The 21,966-nt window shown below is 36.4% G+C and overlaps 1 protein-coding gene across 1 annotated transcript; it reads right to left on the bottom strand.

Annotated features, from left to right (window-relative positions):
* Positions 1-1,706: 1,706 nt before the first annotated feature.
* On the bottom strand, positions 1,707-16,318 carry LOC122051198 (probable receptor-like protein kinase At5g18500). Its single transcript, XM_042612186.1, has 8 exons — positions 15,843-16,318; positions 14,120-14,794; positions 13,915-14,019; positions 13,546-13,668; positions 13,185-13,355; positions 12,966-13,095; positions 10,760-10,969; positions 1,707-2,118 (listed from the first exon to the last, which is right to left on the bottom strand). The coding sequence occupies exons 2-8, from the start codon at positions 14,773-14,775 to the stop codon at positions 1,984-1,986; spliced, it is 1,530 nt and encodes a 509-aa protein (XP_042468120.1). The 5' UTR covers positions 14,776-14,794; positions 15,843-16,318; the 3' UTR covers positions 1,707-1,983.
* Between the last annotated feature and the right edge of the window lie 5,648 nt (positions 16,319-21,966).

The following is a 21,966-nucleotide window of genomic DNA, read 5'->3' as shown; positions in this document are numbered from 1 at the left end:
TGGAGCAACCACCTGGGTTCATTCATCCACAATTTCCATCTCATGTTTGCCAACTTAAGAAATCCTTATATGGTCTTCGACAAGCTTCTCGTGCATAGTTTCATCGACTATCCAATTGATTACAAGCTCAAGGATTTTCTAGATCAAAGACTGACTCATCTCTATTTCACAAATATAATAATGGATCTATGATATTTTTTCTTATTTATGTGGATGACATCTTGATAACCAGTAATGATCACAAGGGCATCATAACTTTATTAAGTCTTCTCAATCAAGAATTTCCTACCCGAGATTTGGGCATTGCTCGTTTTTTTTCTTGGTATTGAGCTTATTCCACATGAGGATGGTTATCTTCTCTCTCAGAGCAAATACATTACTGGACTTCTTCAAAGAGCCAAAATGGATGGAGCACGTCCGATCTCTACACCAATTGCTATAAACAACTCTCCATCTTCATCCTCTCCTGCTCTGTCTGATCCACAGATTTATCGAAGAATTGTTGGAGCCTTACAATATGTCACTATCACACACCCTGATATTACTTTTGCAGTAAATCGTGCTTGTCAATTCATGCATATTCCAACTGAACAAAATTGGGATAATGTAAAAAGAATACTTCGCTATCTCAAAGGTACTATTCTACATGATCTTCTTTTATATCGTCAATCGTGTCGAGATTTACATACCTATAGTGATGCGGATTGGGCAAGTTCTCCTGAAGATAGACGCTCTACTAGTGGATATGCAATATTTCTTGGACGAAATCTTATCTCATGGAATTCGAAGAAGCAACCTACGATATCTCGTTCAAGTACTGAGGCAGAATATAAAGTTATAGCAAATACAACGTCTGAAATTATTTGGCTTCAATCACTTCTCTCTGAACTTCATCTTGCATCAAATATTGCACCAAAAATTTGGTGCGATAATATTGGAGCAACATATCTCACAGCAAATCCAATCTTTCATGCTCGTACAAAATATGTGGAGATTGATTTTCATTTTGTTTATGAATGTGTGGCAACTCAACAATTATCCGTCTCTTATATCTCTGCTGAGGATCAAATTACTGATATCTTTACTAAGTCATTATCCAGACAACGTTTCAACAAGTTAGCAAGCAAACTCAACGTCTAAGATCTCCCGTTAAGTTTGTCGGGCGATAAAAAGGATAAAAGAGAATTACCAGAATTGACCGAATTAAATCATCAAATCAAATCAAATTAGTTTTAGAATAATTCTCAGAATAATTTTTAGAATTATTTTATTATTTATTAATTAATTAATTGACCGAATATTTTTTAAACTTTATATATTATATTATCACTGAATAATAAAATTAATTATTATTCTCATATTTTTATGTTATTTCTATTCTTCTTTTAACACTAGGTCCGCCTGTTAATGCCCCAGGTGAATGCTGTCACCAGCCATGACCAGATAAATTGTGCACGTGGATAGCGTGCCAAATGAAGATTATGCGGTACCAGTAGAATATCAAGTCACGTACGTAAAGACAAACTGTGCAAGTCGTGTCTAGGCACCGCCATCAGTGGCTGGTGGCTGGAGGCCGGCGTCCACCATACGAAACTACTGAGAGAGTAGAGTATGTATTTTGCATGGCTCCCTGTCGACGTGTGATTTGACAAATGCAAATTTCAAAGGGGAAGAAACCCAGCAGTGCAAAACGAAAACGATAGGCATTATTTTTCTCTGTCAAGCCGATCATGAATTAATGAAGCTATTTCAGCAAAGGTCATATGATCTGATAAAGAAGCTAATTGAAAGCCTCTGCACACACACACTGTTCGGAGTGCATCTATGACATCAAATACAAAACACATGCATGAATGCGATTTCCCTTTCGGCCGCACTTCATTTAGGTTCCAGCCACTCTCGGAAGAGGGATAGCAGGTATATACGAGTCGTCGTGGCGAGGGAAACAGCTTGCGATAACTAAGAATGCAACCGGCTGGAACCTCATTTGCTTGAAGCTGGCTTGCTCTTTCGGCTGCTGTATATACTATCTGGGTTGTCACTTTTATCGGTGTCGGAACTGTCCCTCTGGGAGTCAATTTCTGTGCCTCCTGCACGGTTTCGACGGTGTCTCCGTTCCTGCATACTCCCATATAGGTGAGATTCATCTTAACAAATCTATTTGTGCACATAAAAGGTGGAGATTCAGTTGCAAAATATTATATCTGTGAACATTAAAGTTGCATCTGTCCTGAACAAGATTGCTGATATGCTTTAAGCAATGATAATATTTGCTAAGATGCTAAATAATTGCCTAATGGTTTAATTATCGGTTTAAGCTTTGCTTGCAACGTGGATAAAATTACCCACTGACTACTCAGTAATCTGTTTGATGAGTGACGCATGAGTAGAGTAGGACTCAACTAGTATAGAATAGCATGATCTAGGGGAGTGAAAGCTTGTCAAGATTGGATGGCGGGCCTTGAGTGTGGTTCAATATGGCTAGAGGGGGAGGTGGTGAAAAGCTGTAATCCTAAAAATAAATTTGTGTAGCCAAACACACAATTCAAACGTTAGTTTCATGTGGGGTGCTGCTTGTGTGTTTGATTGTTCATGTCAAGTATAAACACAAAGGAAATAATTATAAAAGAAATACAAAACTCTAACGCACATATTTAACATGATTCAAAGACACTACTCATAATCCACAGCCTATGATGCATCTAGTGTGTCACCTCAGAATGGTTCCACTAGAACCCATTCACTCACAGAGGTATTGAGTATACCTCTCACAATCCGAAACTTGAAATATTTACATCAGATCTCTTCTCTCAAATATAGGAAATGAAATGTTAGTAAAAGTGATTACTACGAGTTTGAATTGAACCTTGCAACCTAATCCAATACCTTGGAGACTTTGAGCAATCAAAGCACAATATTATAGGTGTATCTGAGACTATCGTTCAACCCCCAAGCTCAAAGCTTCCCAAGAGCTTTAATAAGAAGCCCTTGAACAACTTTATTTTTCCCATCTACAATCAATTGTTCCAAGCAAATGTAGCCATTGAGTAGCCAATTACTATATCTCCAATCAATTGAAAATTCCTTTTAGTCGACTCCTCAAACGTCCAGTTAGTCGAAAACCAACCCAATTGATTGTTGCTCAAACTGACATAAACACTTTGTTTACTAAACTCTAGCATCCAATCAAACTAGGTTCACCCTTGCTGGAAACCAATCCAATTAATTGTTGCTCAAACATAAACACTGAATTTACCAAACCCTAGAGCTAGTCGAATTGGGTTCACCCTCCAGTTAACTAAATCATGTCAGTGCTCAGTCAAAAGTTTTAATAAAGTCACTCGGTAGTTTACCCCTACCTAGCAAAACATATCATTCATATCATCCCTGATGATGTTGGCCAAAGCAAAAATCCAAAATTACACATCATTCATAATCTTTCATGGATTTCATTCTTTGAGGTCCTCAACCTCGTCGATGCTTCTCATTGCCCTCGAGTTTACCTCATATCCAGCCTTTGGGTCCTTCAAAATACACCAAGCCTCAAGAGCTTACTCCATGTGTCATCTTTCTCCCCTTACCTATGAGTCAACCTCAGAGAACTCCTTATGTTAGACCTTCAATTCTCGGATACACTAAGCTCCATGAGTTTGCTCTGTGTGTCATCCTTCTTCCCTCACCTTCCAAGTCCAACCTTGCATAACAAAGAACTTTCCATCCTAATGCTCCATCCCATCTTTTTCCAGCCCATTACCTTCATGCTCCATCCCCTCACCTCCTTTTCCATCCCATTACCTTCTTCCTCTTCATCTTCATTCACAACAGATCTTTTCTTTTTGCTCTAGCCTATCACCTTCGCCACATCTTCTAATTTCTTTAGAGATAGATCAACCACATTTGGGAAGTTTGGTGCAACTAACGACATACAATATTCCAAAAGAAAGAAAGGTTGAAGATCCACTCTTTTCTTCATAATTTTTGTTTTCTTCTTCTTTTTTACAAACATTGTGTTCAGCTGCATGATTTTAGTTGATCATTGGTTTTTTAAATGCTTTTGAAGAGGTAGTACTGCAAACATATGTCATAAAAAATGTTCAGATTGTGCACATAATAGTCAGAACCTCTCTTTTAAGTGTCAAACTCATATCTCATACCCATACACATGTTGTGTCGTGTCAACGGTATTGGAGGTAAATGGCAGAGTAGAGCATCAAAGACAGAGTTTAAAGAGCTGGAGATTGGGGTTCGAGTAGCTGTATGGCCTTTGGGTTCATGTTCATAGATGGGGTTGAAACCAAGGTAGAAATTTTATGTTTGGTATAGTAGGAAGGAGTGGTGATGTTTTCCTATTCTTGAGGTGGAGGTTGTAGTTTGATGCTGATGATCAGGGAATTACAGGAGTCTGTGAGATTAATGCTCTTTTAAGGAGCAGAACTTGTAATTAAAAGATGTTGATTTGAACTTGTAAGGAAATGGTGATCAGGTGGCTTGGTGAATGTTGAGCAGCCTGTAGTGGTGGATGATGGTTGGTGAAAGATATGGTGAGAGCTTCAGTCAAGGGACTCTCTTCCTACAAGTGGAGCTAATGTGATTGTTAGGCAGGGGGAGTCTAATGTGTTTTTCTGTTGTTGCTTCTATGCTGGAGCTCACTATGCCAGAGGATGATATAAATGTGTTGGCAGGGGAGGTTAGTAATTCCATCAAAAGGCAGATGTCAATAATTATTGCCAATTCTAATGTGGAGGATGAAGTGATGGTTGATGTTAATTGTTCTAAGGACAGTAGGAGTTCTAGGAAGATGCTGTGCAAAAAATAAAGTCTAATAAAAGTGATCCATTGCTTCCTTCTTGGCAGCATAAGGGTAAAAAGGATGCTCTCTAGTGAGTTGAAAAGTAAAGTTGATATAGAGCGGCCTTCATGAAAAAATTGGTTCTATAATTCAAGAGGATTGATTGACTAGGTAGGCTAGCTCAGAACACCTCTTTATCTTTTTGTCATGTAAGTTGAAACCAAGTTCAAGTTTGGTGGACGAGACTGATTTTAGTGATGATGATGATGCTAGAAGATGGGTGGATAATCTGGGTATAGAATGGAGTGACAATTGGGTGGATGCTTCAGGTAAATCTGGTTGTATTGTCTGTAGATCTGGCTGTATTGTCTTAATGTGGTTTAGGGAGAGGGTGCCTATCAGTGTGGTGTATAGACACAAGCAGTATGTCTCAGCATAAGTTTCTTCGAGTTCAAGGGATGAAGTACCATTCACTTGGCAAGACACAAGCATTCAGTTGTTGTCCAGAGAACGACCTTGGTGTTTCATTAAAAGACTAATGTGGGATGGTATTCCTTGATTGTTAGCTGGGGACTTCAACTGTGTGTACAGAAGAATAAAAGAAATGTGGACTTTACTTTTCAGTTTTAACAGATTTGGTTCATGGTTTCTCAGTGTGTTTTTTTCGCATGGCTTTGATGCTCAGAATCTTCCATTTACTCTCCCAAACCCATGTCAACACAACATGGTTGTGGGGATGGGATATGAGTTTGATACTTGACGAGAGGTCAAGTCTCTTCAGTGGGCATACACAAAAAAAAAGATCTGTATATTTTTAAAACATACTTTTGCAATTCTACCTCCTCAAAAGCATTAAAAAAAACTAATGCCAACTAAAATCATACAGATGTTCATAACAATTTGGGGGAAAAACAAATATCAAGAAAAAAGGGCATATCTTCAAGTTTTCTTTTTCCTAGAATGTTGTGCGTAGTTAGTCCGAAGGAGAGCCTTGGCACAACGGTAAAGTTGTTGCTTTGTGACCAAAAGGTCACAGGTTCAAATCTTGAAAGCAGCCTCTTGCAAAAAGCAAGGTAAGGCTACGTACAATGGATCCTTCCCCGGGACCCCGCATAGCGGGAGCTTCGTGCACTGGGCTGCCCCCTTTTTTATTTTTGTTGTGCGTAGTTAGTCCCACCAAACTCCCCAAATGTGGTTGGTCTATCACCAAATAAATTGAAAGATGTGGTGAAGGTGATAGGCCAAGAGCAAGAAGAAAAAAATGTCACGTACCTAATGACAGCAAAAATAGCACTACAAGCTTATCATATTTGATACTAGAATCACAATCGCCATATTTCATGTTATTTGCATAATAGTTTAGATAGTTCTTATCCTAACTGATAGTATTTTGAAAGAGGAAATTAATAATAAATCTAAAAACTCTAATTCATAATATTTTGAAAGGAACAATTAATAGTAAATCTAACAGAATATTCTAAAGCATAATATTTTGAAAAAGTTATTTAAATATGTTTATTTGGGAATCCTGTCCTTCAAAACAACCTAGACCTCCCTTTGAGGAAGTTATGATGGGACAAATAACCTCCTATTATTCTTTCATGAGTTCAAAAAGTTCTTTTAATGATGAGGTGATTGTGTTGGGTCTTCATTGAGAGTTTATAATCATGCTAATGTTGGTGCAGCTTGCACTAATGGTCCAATTCAGGTTTTGATTAATGACAAATGAGTTAAGTTAGGTGTATTTTTGATCTAAGTATTTTACCAAGTGTACAAGAATTGATAAGTCTAGAGGACGAAACACCAGGCTAAAATCTAGCTAGGTCTGCAGGACCGGATAACTGATGCGAAATCCAGATAGATCAACGAACCGACCTGATATCTGGCGGGAAGTCTGATTGGATTTGTGAGACCTGACAACCGGCAGAAGTCCAGTTGGGCCTGCGGACCTGACAACTGGCATGAAGACCTGGTGGGTCAAGAAACTAGTCAAACCGACTACAAGATGGTAAGTAAAACTAAGTCACTGGAGAAGAGTGACTCGGTGAGGGTGCGTCCCGATTGAGAGACAGTAGACGTCGGTCTAGTTTAGGTCTATTTTAGATCCCTAAACTGAGACTTTGAGTAGATCTTGATCTTGGGGAGGCGTAGTCTACTTACTACTAAGTATTATTGTGCTAACACTTGTCTTGCAGGTTATTATTTGGTTTATTGGACTAGCACTTTACAGGGCAAGAAGAGCGCAAAGAAGCCTTGAGTGAACTATACCCGAGGCGCCTTCCATCCCATGGAAGGCGCCTTCAAGCAGTGGAATGCGCTTTAGCACTATTCATAGAAGCCACCTTCCACGAGATAGATTTTAAACCTCGTTGCATATAAGGCGCAACGAAGTCGGGATAGAGTTTGTCACATTGAAGGCGCCTTCAATGGCTATGGAAGGCGCCTTCCACACCCTTTATAAGGGGGACTCGACCAAGCTTCGGCACACAACACTCGTATGATCATCTGCGCTTCCGATTGGACTTCCGAACGCTCCGGCTTCCTGTTACAACTCTACTATGACGCTGCCACGCTCGTCTACTACTAAGAAGCCGACCAAACACAGAGATCAAGCCGACCCTAGTGAAAGAGTGTTTGGTAATCTTTTTCATTTGTGTACTTAATTACTGTAAAAGGATAAGTGCAGTATGTTACCCTTGTTCCGAATTCTTTTATACTCAATTCCCTCTTCCGGAGGTACCGGAAGAGGCATTTTAGTGGATTACCCATCGATAGGTCCGTGGGACCTGAGTCTTGGAATAGGAGTCGCCGAAGCCTCTAAACCAAATAAAATCGAACGCGTGTTCTTTTACTTGCTTTTCTATTTTCGCTTTCTTACTTAGTTTTCCGCTGTTCGCTCTGTTCTTAAAAACAAAAAAGACTTGTTTTGTAAAATCACGTGATTCACCCCCCTCTCACGTGCGTCTCGATCCAACAGCTAATACTTTATTTTGTAAGAGCAGCTTTGCATTGAGTCTTCCTTCGCTTAGCCTTGTGTCAAGTTTTCATCGAGTTATGGCGAAGGAACACTATGCTATGCCTTTATTGAGTAGTAGTTAGTGCACCGAAATGTCCTCCAACTTTGATAGTGTCGGTCCAGGGGAATTCCTTGATGTTGTTGATGATGATAAGGTATTGTTGCTTTGTTTTCTTGAATGATGGAAGTGGAGATTATTGTAAATGCAGTGACTTTAATTATAGGTATTGCAATGATTGTAATAGATGAATTTTTCTTACCATTAAAAGGTTTAAACCTTCACATGAATTACCTAGCTATCTTGTTGTTCATTCTTTTGTTCTATCTCTTTCATGGAATTTTTTCCAATTGTACTTCAATCTTGTTTTATTCATGAATCACCTTGGACAATGAATAGATTATAACTAGTATTAGAAGGAATTATTTTCATATAGCAAATTTAATTATAATAATCTGCCGGCAGTTGTGCACAGTATAGGATTAACTATTTAATACATACTGTATTTTCAAAATTATTTCAATATAATCATATATCAGAATTAATAAAATGACAGTTGTATATCATTGTTAAGGACATAATTAGTCAAATATAATTAACTTATATTGGTATTAATATATATATATTTTTAAAAAGGACAGCTCGCACGAAGCTTTCGCCAATGTGAGGATTCCAAGAAGGGTTAGACCGTATTGGGTCTATTGTATGTAGTCTTATCGCCCCCAGGGCGTAACACAGACGGTGGACGCATGACATCTCTGGCGTAATGGTCAGAGGTCGATTCTCAGGAACTAACGACCCCACCATGCGCTTATGGCCTGTGTAACTACATGTACCTCCCTCCATATCCGTGGGGCCGTCATTTCTGCAACTTGAACTCATGACCACAAGTCACATGGCAACAACTTTATCATTGCGTCAAAGCTCTCCTTCTGCAATGAATATTTTAACATTATATTAATTTACTCTAGGCATTAGTTATATTATATTATTATCCCTTTATCTATGTCCACAATTTGAACACATTTACACCGAGCCAATCACTTAAAAAAAAATATGTGCATGACACCTAAATCCATACCTATACCTGTATTGGGTACTCATATCGAAGTGTCTAAGTAGCATAGGTCCCACAAACTATGCTTAATGATATGTGTTCTATAGGGCCTAGTTCGCATGGTGCAATAATAGGAAGGGTAAGAATAGAATTCTAGCCCAATTAGATATAGTGGCTGAAGCTCTTCAGTTGGCACCATGTCTCTCTATTTCCAGAGATCTATCCTTGTCGTTTCTATTATTACAAGAATCTAGATCAAAGAGAAGCTATATAAAAGAAAAGAATATGAATTAGAGACGACTTACTGCATTCAGAGCAAAAGATATGCAAAGACACCAGGAGGCCGAAATAGCAGAGCAAAAAATCTTTTAGAGCAGTGAAAAGAAAGGTAAGGAAAGTATACAGGAGGTCGGGGAAAGTAAACAGGAGGTCCTAGTTATACTGTGGAGGTGTAGTGTCGAAAAGAGAATGATGACCCGAAACTAAGCTTTAATGATAACAAATCAAAGAAATTATGAAAATGAAAAATTGAGAAGATAAATAAAAGGGAATAATGCAGTGAAAATTCTATGAGAAATGACCCTTTGAACTAATAGGGTAGTAATTAATGTGTACAATTACTAGTAACTCAATAATTCATTGGGCGGCAACACGTGGGCCGCAGGATACAACCAGCAAGGATATCATTTTTCACAAAGAATGAAACTAAATCAATCCAGAGCCAGCAAATGGCCAAGCGGAGAGAGTGTTGTAATAGAGAACAGCTTGTCTCTATGTTGAATATGTATATGTGGCAAGGTGCTATTAGAGGGTTCCCACTCTGGGGATTATAAGAAGGGGAACTTTAGTCATTTCAGGGGCTTGAATGGCAAAAGGGTGACAATTTTCTCCAACTCGGACTTCCTCTGACCTCTTTCTAGCTCTTGCGTTCCTCTACTTGGATTCCTAAACCCTCAATGCTTAGATAATTCAAAAATCCATTATAGTTCATCCCTTTATCCAAAAGGTCTTACCTCAACTAAGGGCCTGATTCAACTGTGTAAACCCACCCTTGATGCTGAATTAACCCAGCAAAAAAACCCTCCGAACTGAATTCAGTTTGGGCAAACTCGGCCTAACTGACCGTAACTCTAGGAACTCTGTCTATCTCAAACTCCTCTAGTCCCATTTCCAATTATGATCAGAGCTAGATTGCCTAAGCTAGAAAACTTTTGTAATATATTGTAACTTCTTGACAATTACAACATTCAGGAATATATAAGCTTGTTTAGCAGTTCAAAAACCACTAAGATATGAGCTATAAATCATCTTCGATGAGCTAGACGAGCTGATTTTGTTAAAATTTTGATAAACAAGACATTTGAAGCTCAAGTTGAGCAGTAACTTCTATCAATGGACAAGTCAGAAGATGCAAGACTATTTGCGAACCCTATGAGATAATGGTCACCATTCATGCACTGTGTATAGCTGAACTCACACCAAAAAATGTCACCGCTCAGCTTATTTTTTCTTTTTAATCAACATGCTTAATTGAACTTTTCTTTGGTTATATATATATATATATATATATATATATATATATATATATATATATATATATATATATATATAATGCCAAAGTACAAATCTCTGATAAACATAGCCTTAATTTGTTTCAACAAAATACGAATGTGTAATTGTCCAATATAGCACAATAAAAGTGTCATATTTTGATGAACATCAGACCTAGATCAAAAAATATGTAGGCATCCAAGTATGTCTATGTCCACTAGTTGCTACTTTAGAGGTAAGAGACACATCTTCATGCAATTGTTTGAGCTGAAAAGATAACTAGCCTCTCAAAAATATGCGTCAAAACTGAATTAAACAAATACTGAGCAAGGTCCAATAAGATTATACCTCTCGTGGAATTGGCTCATCGTTGTCTAGCATCCGGACAACTTGACCCATCTTTGGCCTCTTCTCTGAATCAGGATCAACACACCGTAAAGCTGCCAAAAGAGCCCGTTTAAGTGCCCTTGTTGATGGTCTTGTGCCTATGTTCTGGTCCACAACTTCTTCTGACCGCCTACTCCCTACCATCATTTTCAGCCAATCAACAAGATTTACCTGCATAATAGCAAGCATATCATGGAGCCAAGATGATGGTGAACTACTTTTTAGTATGCCTAAGTTATATGGGTATTTTTTTAACTTGGATAAGCCACATAAAGACGAGATCATGGTAAGAACCTGGACTCCATGTATAATCAACAAAAGCCACAGATTAATAGCTGCAAATTAAGGTTGGTAACATGTGTATATTGAGTTTCAACCAGGGTAAAACTATTACTCAACTAAACATAAACTATGTTGCTCAAACTCAGGAAAGAGAATCCATACCCATGTGGGATACACGTGTATATTGAGTTTCAACCAAGGCAAAACTATTACTCAACTAAACATAACTATGTTACTCAGACTTGGGAAAAAACATCCATACCCATATGTCGGATACAAGTCTCTGATTTTTTTAAATGAAGACACGGGGACACGTTAAAAGTGTCAAAATTAAGGTGAAGTCATGATTAATATTAAAATTCAAATACTGATATTGATCTAATAATAATTAAAATTAATATTTAAATTAATACTATAAATTAAGTATAAGAAATATAAGTTAGATAAGTTATATTTATAAATATATTTTATTACAAGTTTTATAATTTATAGTTAAGTTATCTAAGTATACCTATACAATAATTATATAAGTTCTTTTAAGTTAATAAGTCATAGTGTTATGGTATAATTTCTATAATTTACAATATCTGGATTAATTTATATAACCCAGCCAACAGGCCAACCCTGGTTTTTTATTGGTTCAGGCTGAGCAAAGAGAAAAGATGTCGCTCAACACATGATGCAAAACCTTCTTCCTTTCCTCAATGCAAACCCACCTCCCTGCGGCAATCTTCTAGCTCTTGCTTTCCATGTCACAAGCACACCTACCACCTACAATTTTTCACTATCTTATGTTTCACCTCCCCGCATGACGTCGTTAAACTTCCATCACCTACGAAGTCATCAATGGAAGGTAATCTTCCTCCCTCTCCTCTTCTTCTTCGTCGTTCTCATAGAAGACTCTAGCTTCTTGGACTCTATTTCAATATCGGTATCCATGTACGGTATGGGTAAACAGCAAGTTTGAGTATCATTGGGCATAAAAGTATAACTTCTAATAGAGTTGTTTTCTTCCCATCTCTCATCGCATAGTTAAGTTGGAACTTAAGTCTATTATATGATTATATGCGTTAATCAAATTCATACAACAAAAACTCCCAATTAATGTTCCACATCGAATTCCATGTAAGTTCTGTGTTCTAACTAACATCAAGGTATTTTAAATTACTTTTAATCAAAAATATACAAGCCATAAAGTAACAAGAGAAAAACCATTGATACAGTAGATGAACTTAGTCAAAATGGAGAAAGTTACAATATAATTCACAAAACACTTTTTTGTGTCAGAACTATAACTATATAACAGCCGATTAGCTCATGCAAAAAAAAAAAAGTACATAAATAGGCAAACAAACTTATCAAAACCAAAGGAGAAAACAAAGTACTTAAAAGCTATCGAGCTATCATTTCACCAATATGACATAAAAGCATGTCCATTGCCAAGTACATAATGAAGAATGCTTTAACAATAAATTTACACACACATTATTATGGCCACTGATTAAAAGTTAAAACTGCTGTGTGCTTGTTTTGATAAGTTCTAGTTGAAAAATATTTTGACGGTGAAACAAGTAACAAAGCTTTATGGAATTCAGAAGAGTAATGATGAACCATGTCTCTTGTGCAATCTTAAGAATAACCATTATTCTAGCCAACTAAGTTGAATGCATCTTTAGTTGAAAATCTTCGAAGTTCTAAGCATTCATGCAACTAGGTAGCTATGTCAATTGAGGTCAGGAAAAAACTAAGATAGGATTGCCAGCAAATGCAGACAACTAATGGAAATAGGTAAACAATCAGAATCTGCAGAGAATGCTAGGGCTAACCTGTGTAACTTGTTAATAAAAACTGAACAAAGTTTTGTGTGAGCAGTCAATGCAAATACCTCATTGGTGGGGCGCCCATAATCAACAGGATCTCTCCCTGTAATTGCTTCTAGAAGAACAACACCAAAACTGTATACGTCACTCTTTTCATTTAAAAGCCCGGAATTAGCATATTCAGGAGCCACATAACTGTAATCGAGAAAAATACATAATGTTAATCCAACAAAAGAATAAAGCAATTTTTTATAGCAGAACTGGGGTGTGCTAAGAGAACTCACCCAAAGGTTCCCATAACTCTTGTAGTTATATGACTTTTACCAGCTCCCAACAGCTTGGCTAAACCGAAATCAGACACTTTTGCATTAAACTCATCATCAATCAATATGTTACTGGATTTTATGTCACGATGCACCACCTTTGGTTCGATCGCTTCATGCAAATATGCAAGGCTGCCAAAAAAACGTGTTTTTTCTTCTGATTATATTAAGAGCATGAGTGATCACTTGAATTGACTTTGTTGCACTAAGGACAAAAATAAAATATGAGACAATAAAACTGTAGTTGTCATAAACAAACCAATACAAAAGCAAGGAGATGACCTGCATTTCAATTTGAACAAATAAATGAATTCGGACTTACGCTTTGGCAGTGCCCAAAAGAATCTTTATGCGAGCCTCCCAAGTGAGAGAACCCTTCTGACGCAAAGCCCCATGGAGCCACTGTTCTAAATTTCCATTATTGACATATTCATACACTAGCATCCTGAGTATATGAGAAATACAGATAAAAATGTTGCACAAAGAACTCCTGAAAATTGTTTTAATATCTAAGTATTTTTGACATGAACAAAATTTGTTACCATAGTTATAGAATATACAGAAGCAAGATGTTAAGAAATAAAAGCAAAATCTTGAATTAAAAAATAGATCATTAATGTTAGTGCTATTGCAGCAAGTTGAGGTAACATAAATACTACAAAATTAAAAGTTTACAATTATTGTCGTTCACCTTTGGGTACCCTCCACACAATATCCAAGTAATCGCACTAAATTCTTGTGGCGTACATGACCAATGGCTTCCACTTCCACTCTGAATTCCTTCTCTGCTTGACCTCTATAATCAACATCAAAAAGGTAACTTTTGAGCTTTGCTGAACAAAAAATTACAAAACAACATAATATAGGTTAAAAAAGGTGATGCAAAGAAAGCATACAGATTATTAAGAAGCTTTTTAACAGCCACAGGAGTACCATTGATGAGTTGTCCTCGATAAACAACACCATAACCACCCTCCCCAAGTATGTTATCCTTTGAAAAGCGATTGGTTGCAATTTCCAAATCCCTTAAGGTAAACCAGTGACCCCAGCCGAGGTAAGAGAACTCTGGGAGGCCGGTCAAAGGTGATGGAGCAGTCATAGGGTAAGATTGCCTCCGTGTGGTGACTATTCCGGAACGTCCTTCATCTCCAGAATGGCAACTACCATCTTTATCTATGCAATGAGATGAACCTGAGTGACTGTTTTCATCCTCATGCCTTGATGTTCCCATGCCCAAATGGGCAATAACCCTATTTGACTCCTTTTCGTTTGATTTGTCACGATGCGTAAGAACCCCATCATGTAAGACAAAATCATTAGTTGGTGTTTGTTGTACTCTCACTTCTTTAATTTCCTTTGAGACTGCTGGTATCTGGGTAACCGGGAGATTGATAGAAGTCCTCAACCTCTTCTGACTCCTTGCATTAAGACATATGACTAAGATCAAAAGAACAGCCAACATAGACACCCCGACTGCTATTCCAATTACAACCCATAGCTTAAGGCCCAAAAGAAAAGTTTTATTATTCAAATGTTCCCCCAGAGATGACATAATTCTTCCAGTAAATCACCTGTAAGGGGAAACAACTGACATAAATTATCACTTGCCGTTCAAAAAGCATGAAGCCCGCTAGAATTGTTTCTTTCACACAATAGTTTATAACACATTTAGAATCCAAATGGACATAACCCTAAGGAAGAGAATTAAATCATGAAATAAAATCAAAGAAGCACTGTATACATCATCTCCAGCTTTGTGTTCCAACTCATGGCACTTCCTTTGAATTGGAATGCCAAAGCCAAAGGTACCATGTATAAACAACAAAGAAAAGATAAAATTACACAATGCTCTAGATATATATTCAATAAAGAAAGCTTACAGCTTTAAGAAAAACAAAACAGGTCTACTTGTGGGCCACTGCTAAATAGGACTAAAGGAGGCTCATTACTTACAAATGGCAGGAACTGTTAATGGTAGTCTGGCATGTTAATGCTCCTATAGCAAGGGACAATGACATAAGTGGATTAATGAAACCCAAAGAACACAAGGAACAACAACCCATAAACGAACACGTAGAAGGATAAGGAACAAACACAACTACAGAAGTCAACTAAGATAACAAAGCAGCCTCATAAGATCAATTTAACACCTTTTTTTCTTCCAGTTGCAAACTTCCAGGAGGTTGAGTGCAAAACTATTTTCCATGCATCGAAACTTGGTCAAAGGAATTCAACATTGCCGAAAGATCACAACTATATAAGATAGAGTGCGAATAACTTAATAAACTGAACAAATTAGCCTCCTCCAGTTCTTCAGACCCCTAATAGAAGAAAATTCGATGGATCTATCCTCCTCAACAAACCTGTGGTTCAAAAACTAAGATCGATTCCTAATTTTACAAATAAGGAATCCTTTCAGGAGCTGAAACAATAAGAAAGTAGAGCTCGCACAAGACGAGCATTCCAAATCTAGACCTACTGACCAGGAAAAAAAAAGGAAAGCGACTCGAAGATGGCCCTTATGCCTAGAATGGAAGCTTGAGCTACCAACGTTAAAGGAAAAAATAACCACGGAAGAAAAAAAAATCCGACTTCACCAACTCCCGCACGTTGACGTACCTCTGACCTCCACTTCTTCACCGAGATCGCATCTTTCCGCCGTTGCACAAATCTCAGCAGCCTACTCCGCTTTCTAAGCCAACCCCCATCAGAAAGAAGGCGCGCGGGGCCGAGCGCTACTCCAGCGCAACTCTGCGTCAGTCCACCAGATCAAAGGAAGAAGACGGCTCAGCAAGGCACGAACGGAGGCGCTGCTGGAAAGCAACGTCCGCACAGATCTAAGCCGCAATGGAATAGCTCCCTCCCTGAAACCCTTTCCCCCGTCCCTGACTTCGGAAGAAGCAGCCGAACCCCCTAAAAAAATGGCTTTTGGACTCGCAGAGTGGAAGCAAATGGGACATGCGACGAAGGAGGGGTAGAAGGGGGGGAGCAAGAGGGAGAGGGAGGGATGGAGCTGTCAAAGGTAGGTGGCAAGAACAGAGGCAGAAGGGAGCGGAGGAGGCGAGGAGATGGAGTGCAGTAAAAGAGTTGGAATGGTGGGTTTATTCCGCATTATTATCATCGTTAGTGTCAGTATTAATTAAAATCATCCGACTAATTCATCCTGAGTCAAAGTTTGTTCGATTTAATTAAAATATTGGTGTAGAATTCAACGTCATTGATGAGTGTTAGAATCTCCAGTAGTGGAGGTGGTTAGAGATAGTTAACAGTATATTAAGATTTAGACATGATTATCCTCACCTATTCCTAGGTTATTATAAAGCCGGTATGCATGATACTTGGTGGAAGAATTTTTCTTAATCGTATGATTAATTTAGAATTACTAAATTAATAGATCATTCAGTATTTATCCTAATAGTTAAAGAAAATTTTTATAGTGTTAAATTAGTTATTTTTAAAATTAGTAAACACTGTATTGGTGCCAAAACTCTACCCTTTGTAATTTACTAAATGTTATAGCAATTATAATAGTGTTAGCAAGCATTCACAGTAGTTTTCTTATCCAAAATACATAATTTAGAGTAAAAAAATTATTTTATTAAATTTAGATATCCATTTTTCAATACATCATATATCAGATTCCTTATTTCTTCTCTCTCCTCTATAATGTTTAGGGAATGAAATACATTCCCTAAATTTAGAGAAATACTGTTCATAAATGCATAATTTAGGGAATGGATAGGGTAGCTGATGTAAAAAAATTTTAGTTACCCTATCTAAAATTTAAGATAAAATCTTTGAATAGAGTATCTGATGTGGATGTTCTAACGATGTAGCAATATAGTAGTTACATTTATAGTAAGCGGATAGGATTTTCAATTAAAGCGGATGAATTCAATAAATTTTAAAAATAATAATAATACTACATAAAATAATTAGCCCTTAATTTTATTAAAATAATAATTTGTTAATCCTTAAAATTTAAAGTAGAAAAGTTATTTATAATCTTACTTGTAATATTTAACATTTTTAACTTCCATTCTCATCTAAAATAATCATCCTAACTAACAATTTATGAAAAAAAAAATTATATTTTACTATTCTCTTTCAAATAATGAAACATAAAAAAATAAAGGAACTACTTATTCTTCTTGTTGTTATTATGGTTGGACAAGAGTAAAAAGAACTATTTGTAAACGGTTACTAGTAGGAAAAAATTAAAATAAATATCGTTGTTTAATTTTGTTATAAGTAGAGAAGAGAAAGAGAAGTAAAAAATGAGAGCTTATATTTTTCATTATCAATTTTGAGTAACAATTCAGTGAGTTCAACGACAGCTCAAACAGAGCAAAACAAGGTAAAATAAGGTTATTCTTATAGTGTCAATAAAATTTTAAAAAAATATGAGAAGGGGAAGAAGATGTGAAGGCCGAGTGTTACTCTTGTTGTTGGAAGAGGACATATGTTATGTTTCTTACTTGCTAAAAAGAAAAAAGAGAAGAAAAAAAAAGTTCGAGGAAAAAGAGGAAGGAAAAAATCAAATAGAGAGATGGATGAAAGCACGATGGTAGTGTACTATACGACATGGTGAGGGTTGCAATATGATTGAGGCTGCAACATGCATAAGGAGAAAAGACAGGGGAAAACAAAAAAAGAAAGAGAATTTTTTTCAAAAATACTTTAATCTATTTTAAATCATCAAACACGTTTAAAATAATCTTAAACTTGATTCAGACTAAATCAATTTTAAATTAATTGAATCAATATAATTTTTATCTTTACATTTAACTATTGGATTTAGTTGGAATCCGATCTAATTTTAATTTAATATTTATTGTACGATTTAATTGTCTATTTATTATTATATATTTTATTTTTAAATTTTAATATTTAACCTTATAAATAGTGATATTTTTTTAGAAACCTGATACTGATTAATAGATAATTTAAGTCGGCTTTTCAAACATTGATCAATTTTAATTTTTTTATGACGACTAATGATGAATCGGCCGATAAAAATGACAATGAGGTATAATATTAATTTTTTAAAAAATCTTAGCTCGTCCCCACTTTCCGACGCCCTTATTTACTATAACTTTCGGATCAATAAAAGTAAAAAAGGATATTATTTTGATGATTAATGAATAAAAATTAAGTGTGGCATTTGGAAACGTCTCAAAGTGGATTCCAAAGCACACAACAAGGGAAACACTTTACTCTTTTCCCAGATCTGAAAACTAATTCAAAAGCCAAAGCAGATGGGTATCCGTAGTCGCTTAGATGTGGAATCGAGGAATGCAGTTGCAGCAGAGGGAAAAAGGTGGGGAACGGTTTACAACCCAAAATATTTAATCTTTGATTTTAAGTTGAAATTTATTTAGGACTCAAAATTAAAAAATCATTTGTGTTCTCGTCTACTCATAATATTTAGCATTTCAAATTTTTATTTTATCTAAATAATCATTCTAACTCACTACCTAATAAAATAAATCTTATACTGTATCACTCGCTCTGTTTCAATTAATGAAATATGAAAGAAGGAAGAAAGAGTTGAATTATTATTGTAATTAGACAAAGAGAAAAAAAGTTGCGGCTTGTAAAGGGTTACATGTTGGAAAAAATAAAAAGAATACAGTTACTTTTGAGAAAAATTGAGAAGAGAACGTATGGACGAAAAAAGCTGCTGCTTGTAGAGGGTTACACTTTGGAAAAAATAAAAAGAATACGGTTGCTTTTGAGAAAAATGGAGAAGAGAAAATATAGAGGAAGAAGTTGTTGAAAAATTAATTTTAGTGACTAACAAATTAAATAGGGATAAGATGATTATTTTATGGGTACATCATAGTAAATTAATTTCTCGAGTGGATGAGAAATTAATGTTTAATTAAAAGATGATCTGATATGATCGGACAGAAGTTTAACTCGCACACGAGTTGAACTCATATATGAGATTACATGAACATAACTCGAGTATACATAATCATTGAGGGTTGTGAAATTATAATTATAATTAATTTCATTAATTGATTAAAATATTAATCATAATTATGATATTAATTAATTGATTAATTAATATTTATAAAATATTAAGTAACTAATTAATTAAATTAATTAATTGAATTAATTATTAAATAATTGAAAAGGTTTAAGTGAAAAGATAAACTCCATGTCTTTTTATCTTTGGGAAGAAATCTTTTTTCTCTTAGAAGTAGCCCTTCGTCTCTATAAAAGAAACTTCATTCCTTCCACTTAATACACTCAATTCTTAAGTTATAAATTATACACTCAATTCTTAAGTTATAAATTCTCTTATTGAGTTCTTTTTTCTCTCTCCTCTCATAAGAATATCAAGGCTTTGAAAGTTCGACAGGGCTCAAAATTTGCAGTGCTCCTATTTTGAGACGTAAGTTGTATAATTGTCGATAAATCGTAAGCACCTAGCGGGAAAATATCGTCTTAAAGAAAGAAGGTCTAGCCTTCACCTCGATCTTAATATTCTTATCTGTAAGGATAAGTTTACCTAAAGAGGGTGCTATTGGGGATCTTGTATGGCCGGCTAGAAGGGGAGTTGGATAGACGACGCCCCCAATTGATCGTTTCCTACACTTGTTAGTTTGCATAGCGAAATAATAACACAAAACAAACAAGCTAAAGACTAAGAAAGAGATGCAAACCGCTAACAAACTCGTTTACGTTGTTCAGAGATAACTTGCTCCTACTCTACGGTTGTCCGTAAGATGGATGATCCCTCAATCCGTTGGTGGATTAGTCCCCAACAAACTCCGACTAGCTCAAGTCTCCTTATGGGTGGAGAAAACTCACCATCACACTCACCAAGACCTCTTGGATTTCAAAGAACTCTTGAGTACTTGTTGACTACTAATTAGATTATCCACAACTAATTTCGTCAACATTAACTAAGCTTCCAAGGCTTGGTTATATAGGCCACGGGTTGGAAAATCTCGCCTACCAGTCGACTAGTGAAAGTGTCAGTCAATTGCCCTATGGGGAGATTTGACCGTTACAACCCAACGTCTTGATACCAGTCGACTGGTGAAAGTACCAGTCAATTGCTCTACACTATTTGAGCGAATAGAAGCATTCTGTTCGCTCCCAGTTGATTGTCATTTCCATCAGTCGACTAGTACCTCGAGTACAGTCTCTCAGCACTCGGACTCTCATCCTTATGACTCACTTGACGCTTCTTTGCAGCCTTGGCCTCTTGTTTTCAAGCCTACTTCATTTGGCTCTCGTCCCTCGGATACATTCAAGCCCACGGATTGCCCCCAATGTCATCCTTCGCGTATGCCTCGAAGTCGCTTCCCTCGGTCCTTGTCCTTGTTTCCTTATCCATGGTCCCTCAGATGTTCCATGCTTTACCGGACCCGAAGCCATCAAGCTAAGTTATATGTTTATCCTGCAAACCTGCACACTCACATACACATATCAAATACAAGGATGAACATAACTTAAACTCTTTACCTAAACACCAAAACATATGGTTACACGGACCATTGGGATTGCTCCAATAGATGTGTCAATATCTGAAGGGATAATTCAATGATTGACGAGATTAAGTTGGTAATGATGATACCAAGAATGATACGTCTATTGCCCAAAAGGGTATGGTGTCTCGATAACCGAAAGGGTATGTCGAGAGTTTAAATGAGACAAAGTCCATGTCACCATATCGAGCTCCACCGGTTAGAGTCATCAACTCATTATCGAGATAACTAACCAGGCCCAACTATTGGTCAACATTGCAAATTCACATCTCCATATAAAAACCTCTAACAATCTTAAGACGATATTGACAGTTATGGCAACCGTGGGTCTCACACCTACTGGAGAGAAATTGGAGTAATTTTTCGTAATTGTCTTCAAGCGATGATAGTAAAAGACATTGTATTACTTGAAGAAAATGTACCTTTTAATGTTATTATCAAAAGATGTCTTAGCGCATCTAAAAGTGAACCTTAAGTGATGAGAGAGTTAATCACAATGAAGAATATAATTTTACTATGCAAAAATCATGTCTTAAAAAGATAGACTATAAAATTATCCAAAAAGAGGGATAATGAAAATTTTCAGATAGAAAATTAAGCCCACTTGGTAAAAAACTAGATTTGAGTCTAACTCAATAAGACCCAAGTAGAGGTCAAAATAGATGAGTTAAAAGGATTGCATCACATATGTTGCAATTGACTAATAAATTGAGTCAAATGTCTCTCGAAGAATAAATGTAATCATGGTCAACACTCCAATTAGGCAACTACAATTATGGATCGATGAGATTGGAATACCAAGGGATGTATACTTCTTGAGTTGAGTGTCTCTTGAAGAGTGATACAATTCTGGTCAGCACTCTGATCAAGTAACCAGAGTTTTGGCTCGATGAGATTGAAAAATCAAGGGATATATACTTCTTGAGTTAAGTGTCTCTCGAAGAGTAATACAATTATGGTTAACACTCCAATCATATGACTGCAGCTTTGGCTCGATGAGATTAAAAGACCAAGAGATGTATATTTTTTAAGTCGAGTGTCTCTCAAAAAGTAAATATAATCCTGATGAACACTCTCATCAAACGATTATAGTTTTGGCTTGATGAGATTGGAAGACCAAAGAATGTATATTTCTTGAGTTGAGTGTCTCTCGAATATTAAATGAATCATGGTCAGCACTCTAATCAAACGATCATAGCTCTAGCTCAGTGAAATTGGAAGGTCATGTGATGTATATT

Source organism: Zingiber officinale, chromosome 3A (assembly GCF_018446385.1).
Source record: "Zingiber officinale cultivar Zhangliang chromosome 3A, Zo_v1.1, whole genome shotgun sequence".
Taxonomy (NCBI): Eukaryota; Viridiplantae; Streptophyta; class Magnoliopsida; order Zingiberales; family Zingiberaceae; genus Zingiber; species Zingiber officinale.
This window is presented reverse-complemented; position numbering and strand designations above follow the sequence as displayed.

Bases quoted from the DNA above. Each gene is read 5' to 3' on its own strand.
- LOC122051198 (XM_042612186.1), bottom strand. From the start codon at position 14,775: ATGTCATCTCTGGGGGAACATTTGAATAATAAAACTTTTCTTTTGGGC. The intron at 13,669-13,914 runs GTGAACGACAAT...TCATATACTCAG, and splicing joins TGTGTGGAGGGTACCCAAAG to GATGCTAGTGTATGAATATG. The intron at 13,356-13,545 runs GTAAGTCCGAAT...TTTTTTTGGCAG, and splicing joins CTTTTGGGCACTGCCAAAGC to CCTTGCATATTTGCATGAAG.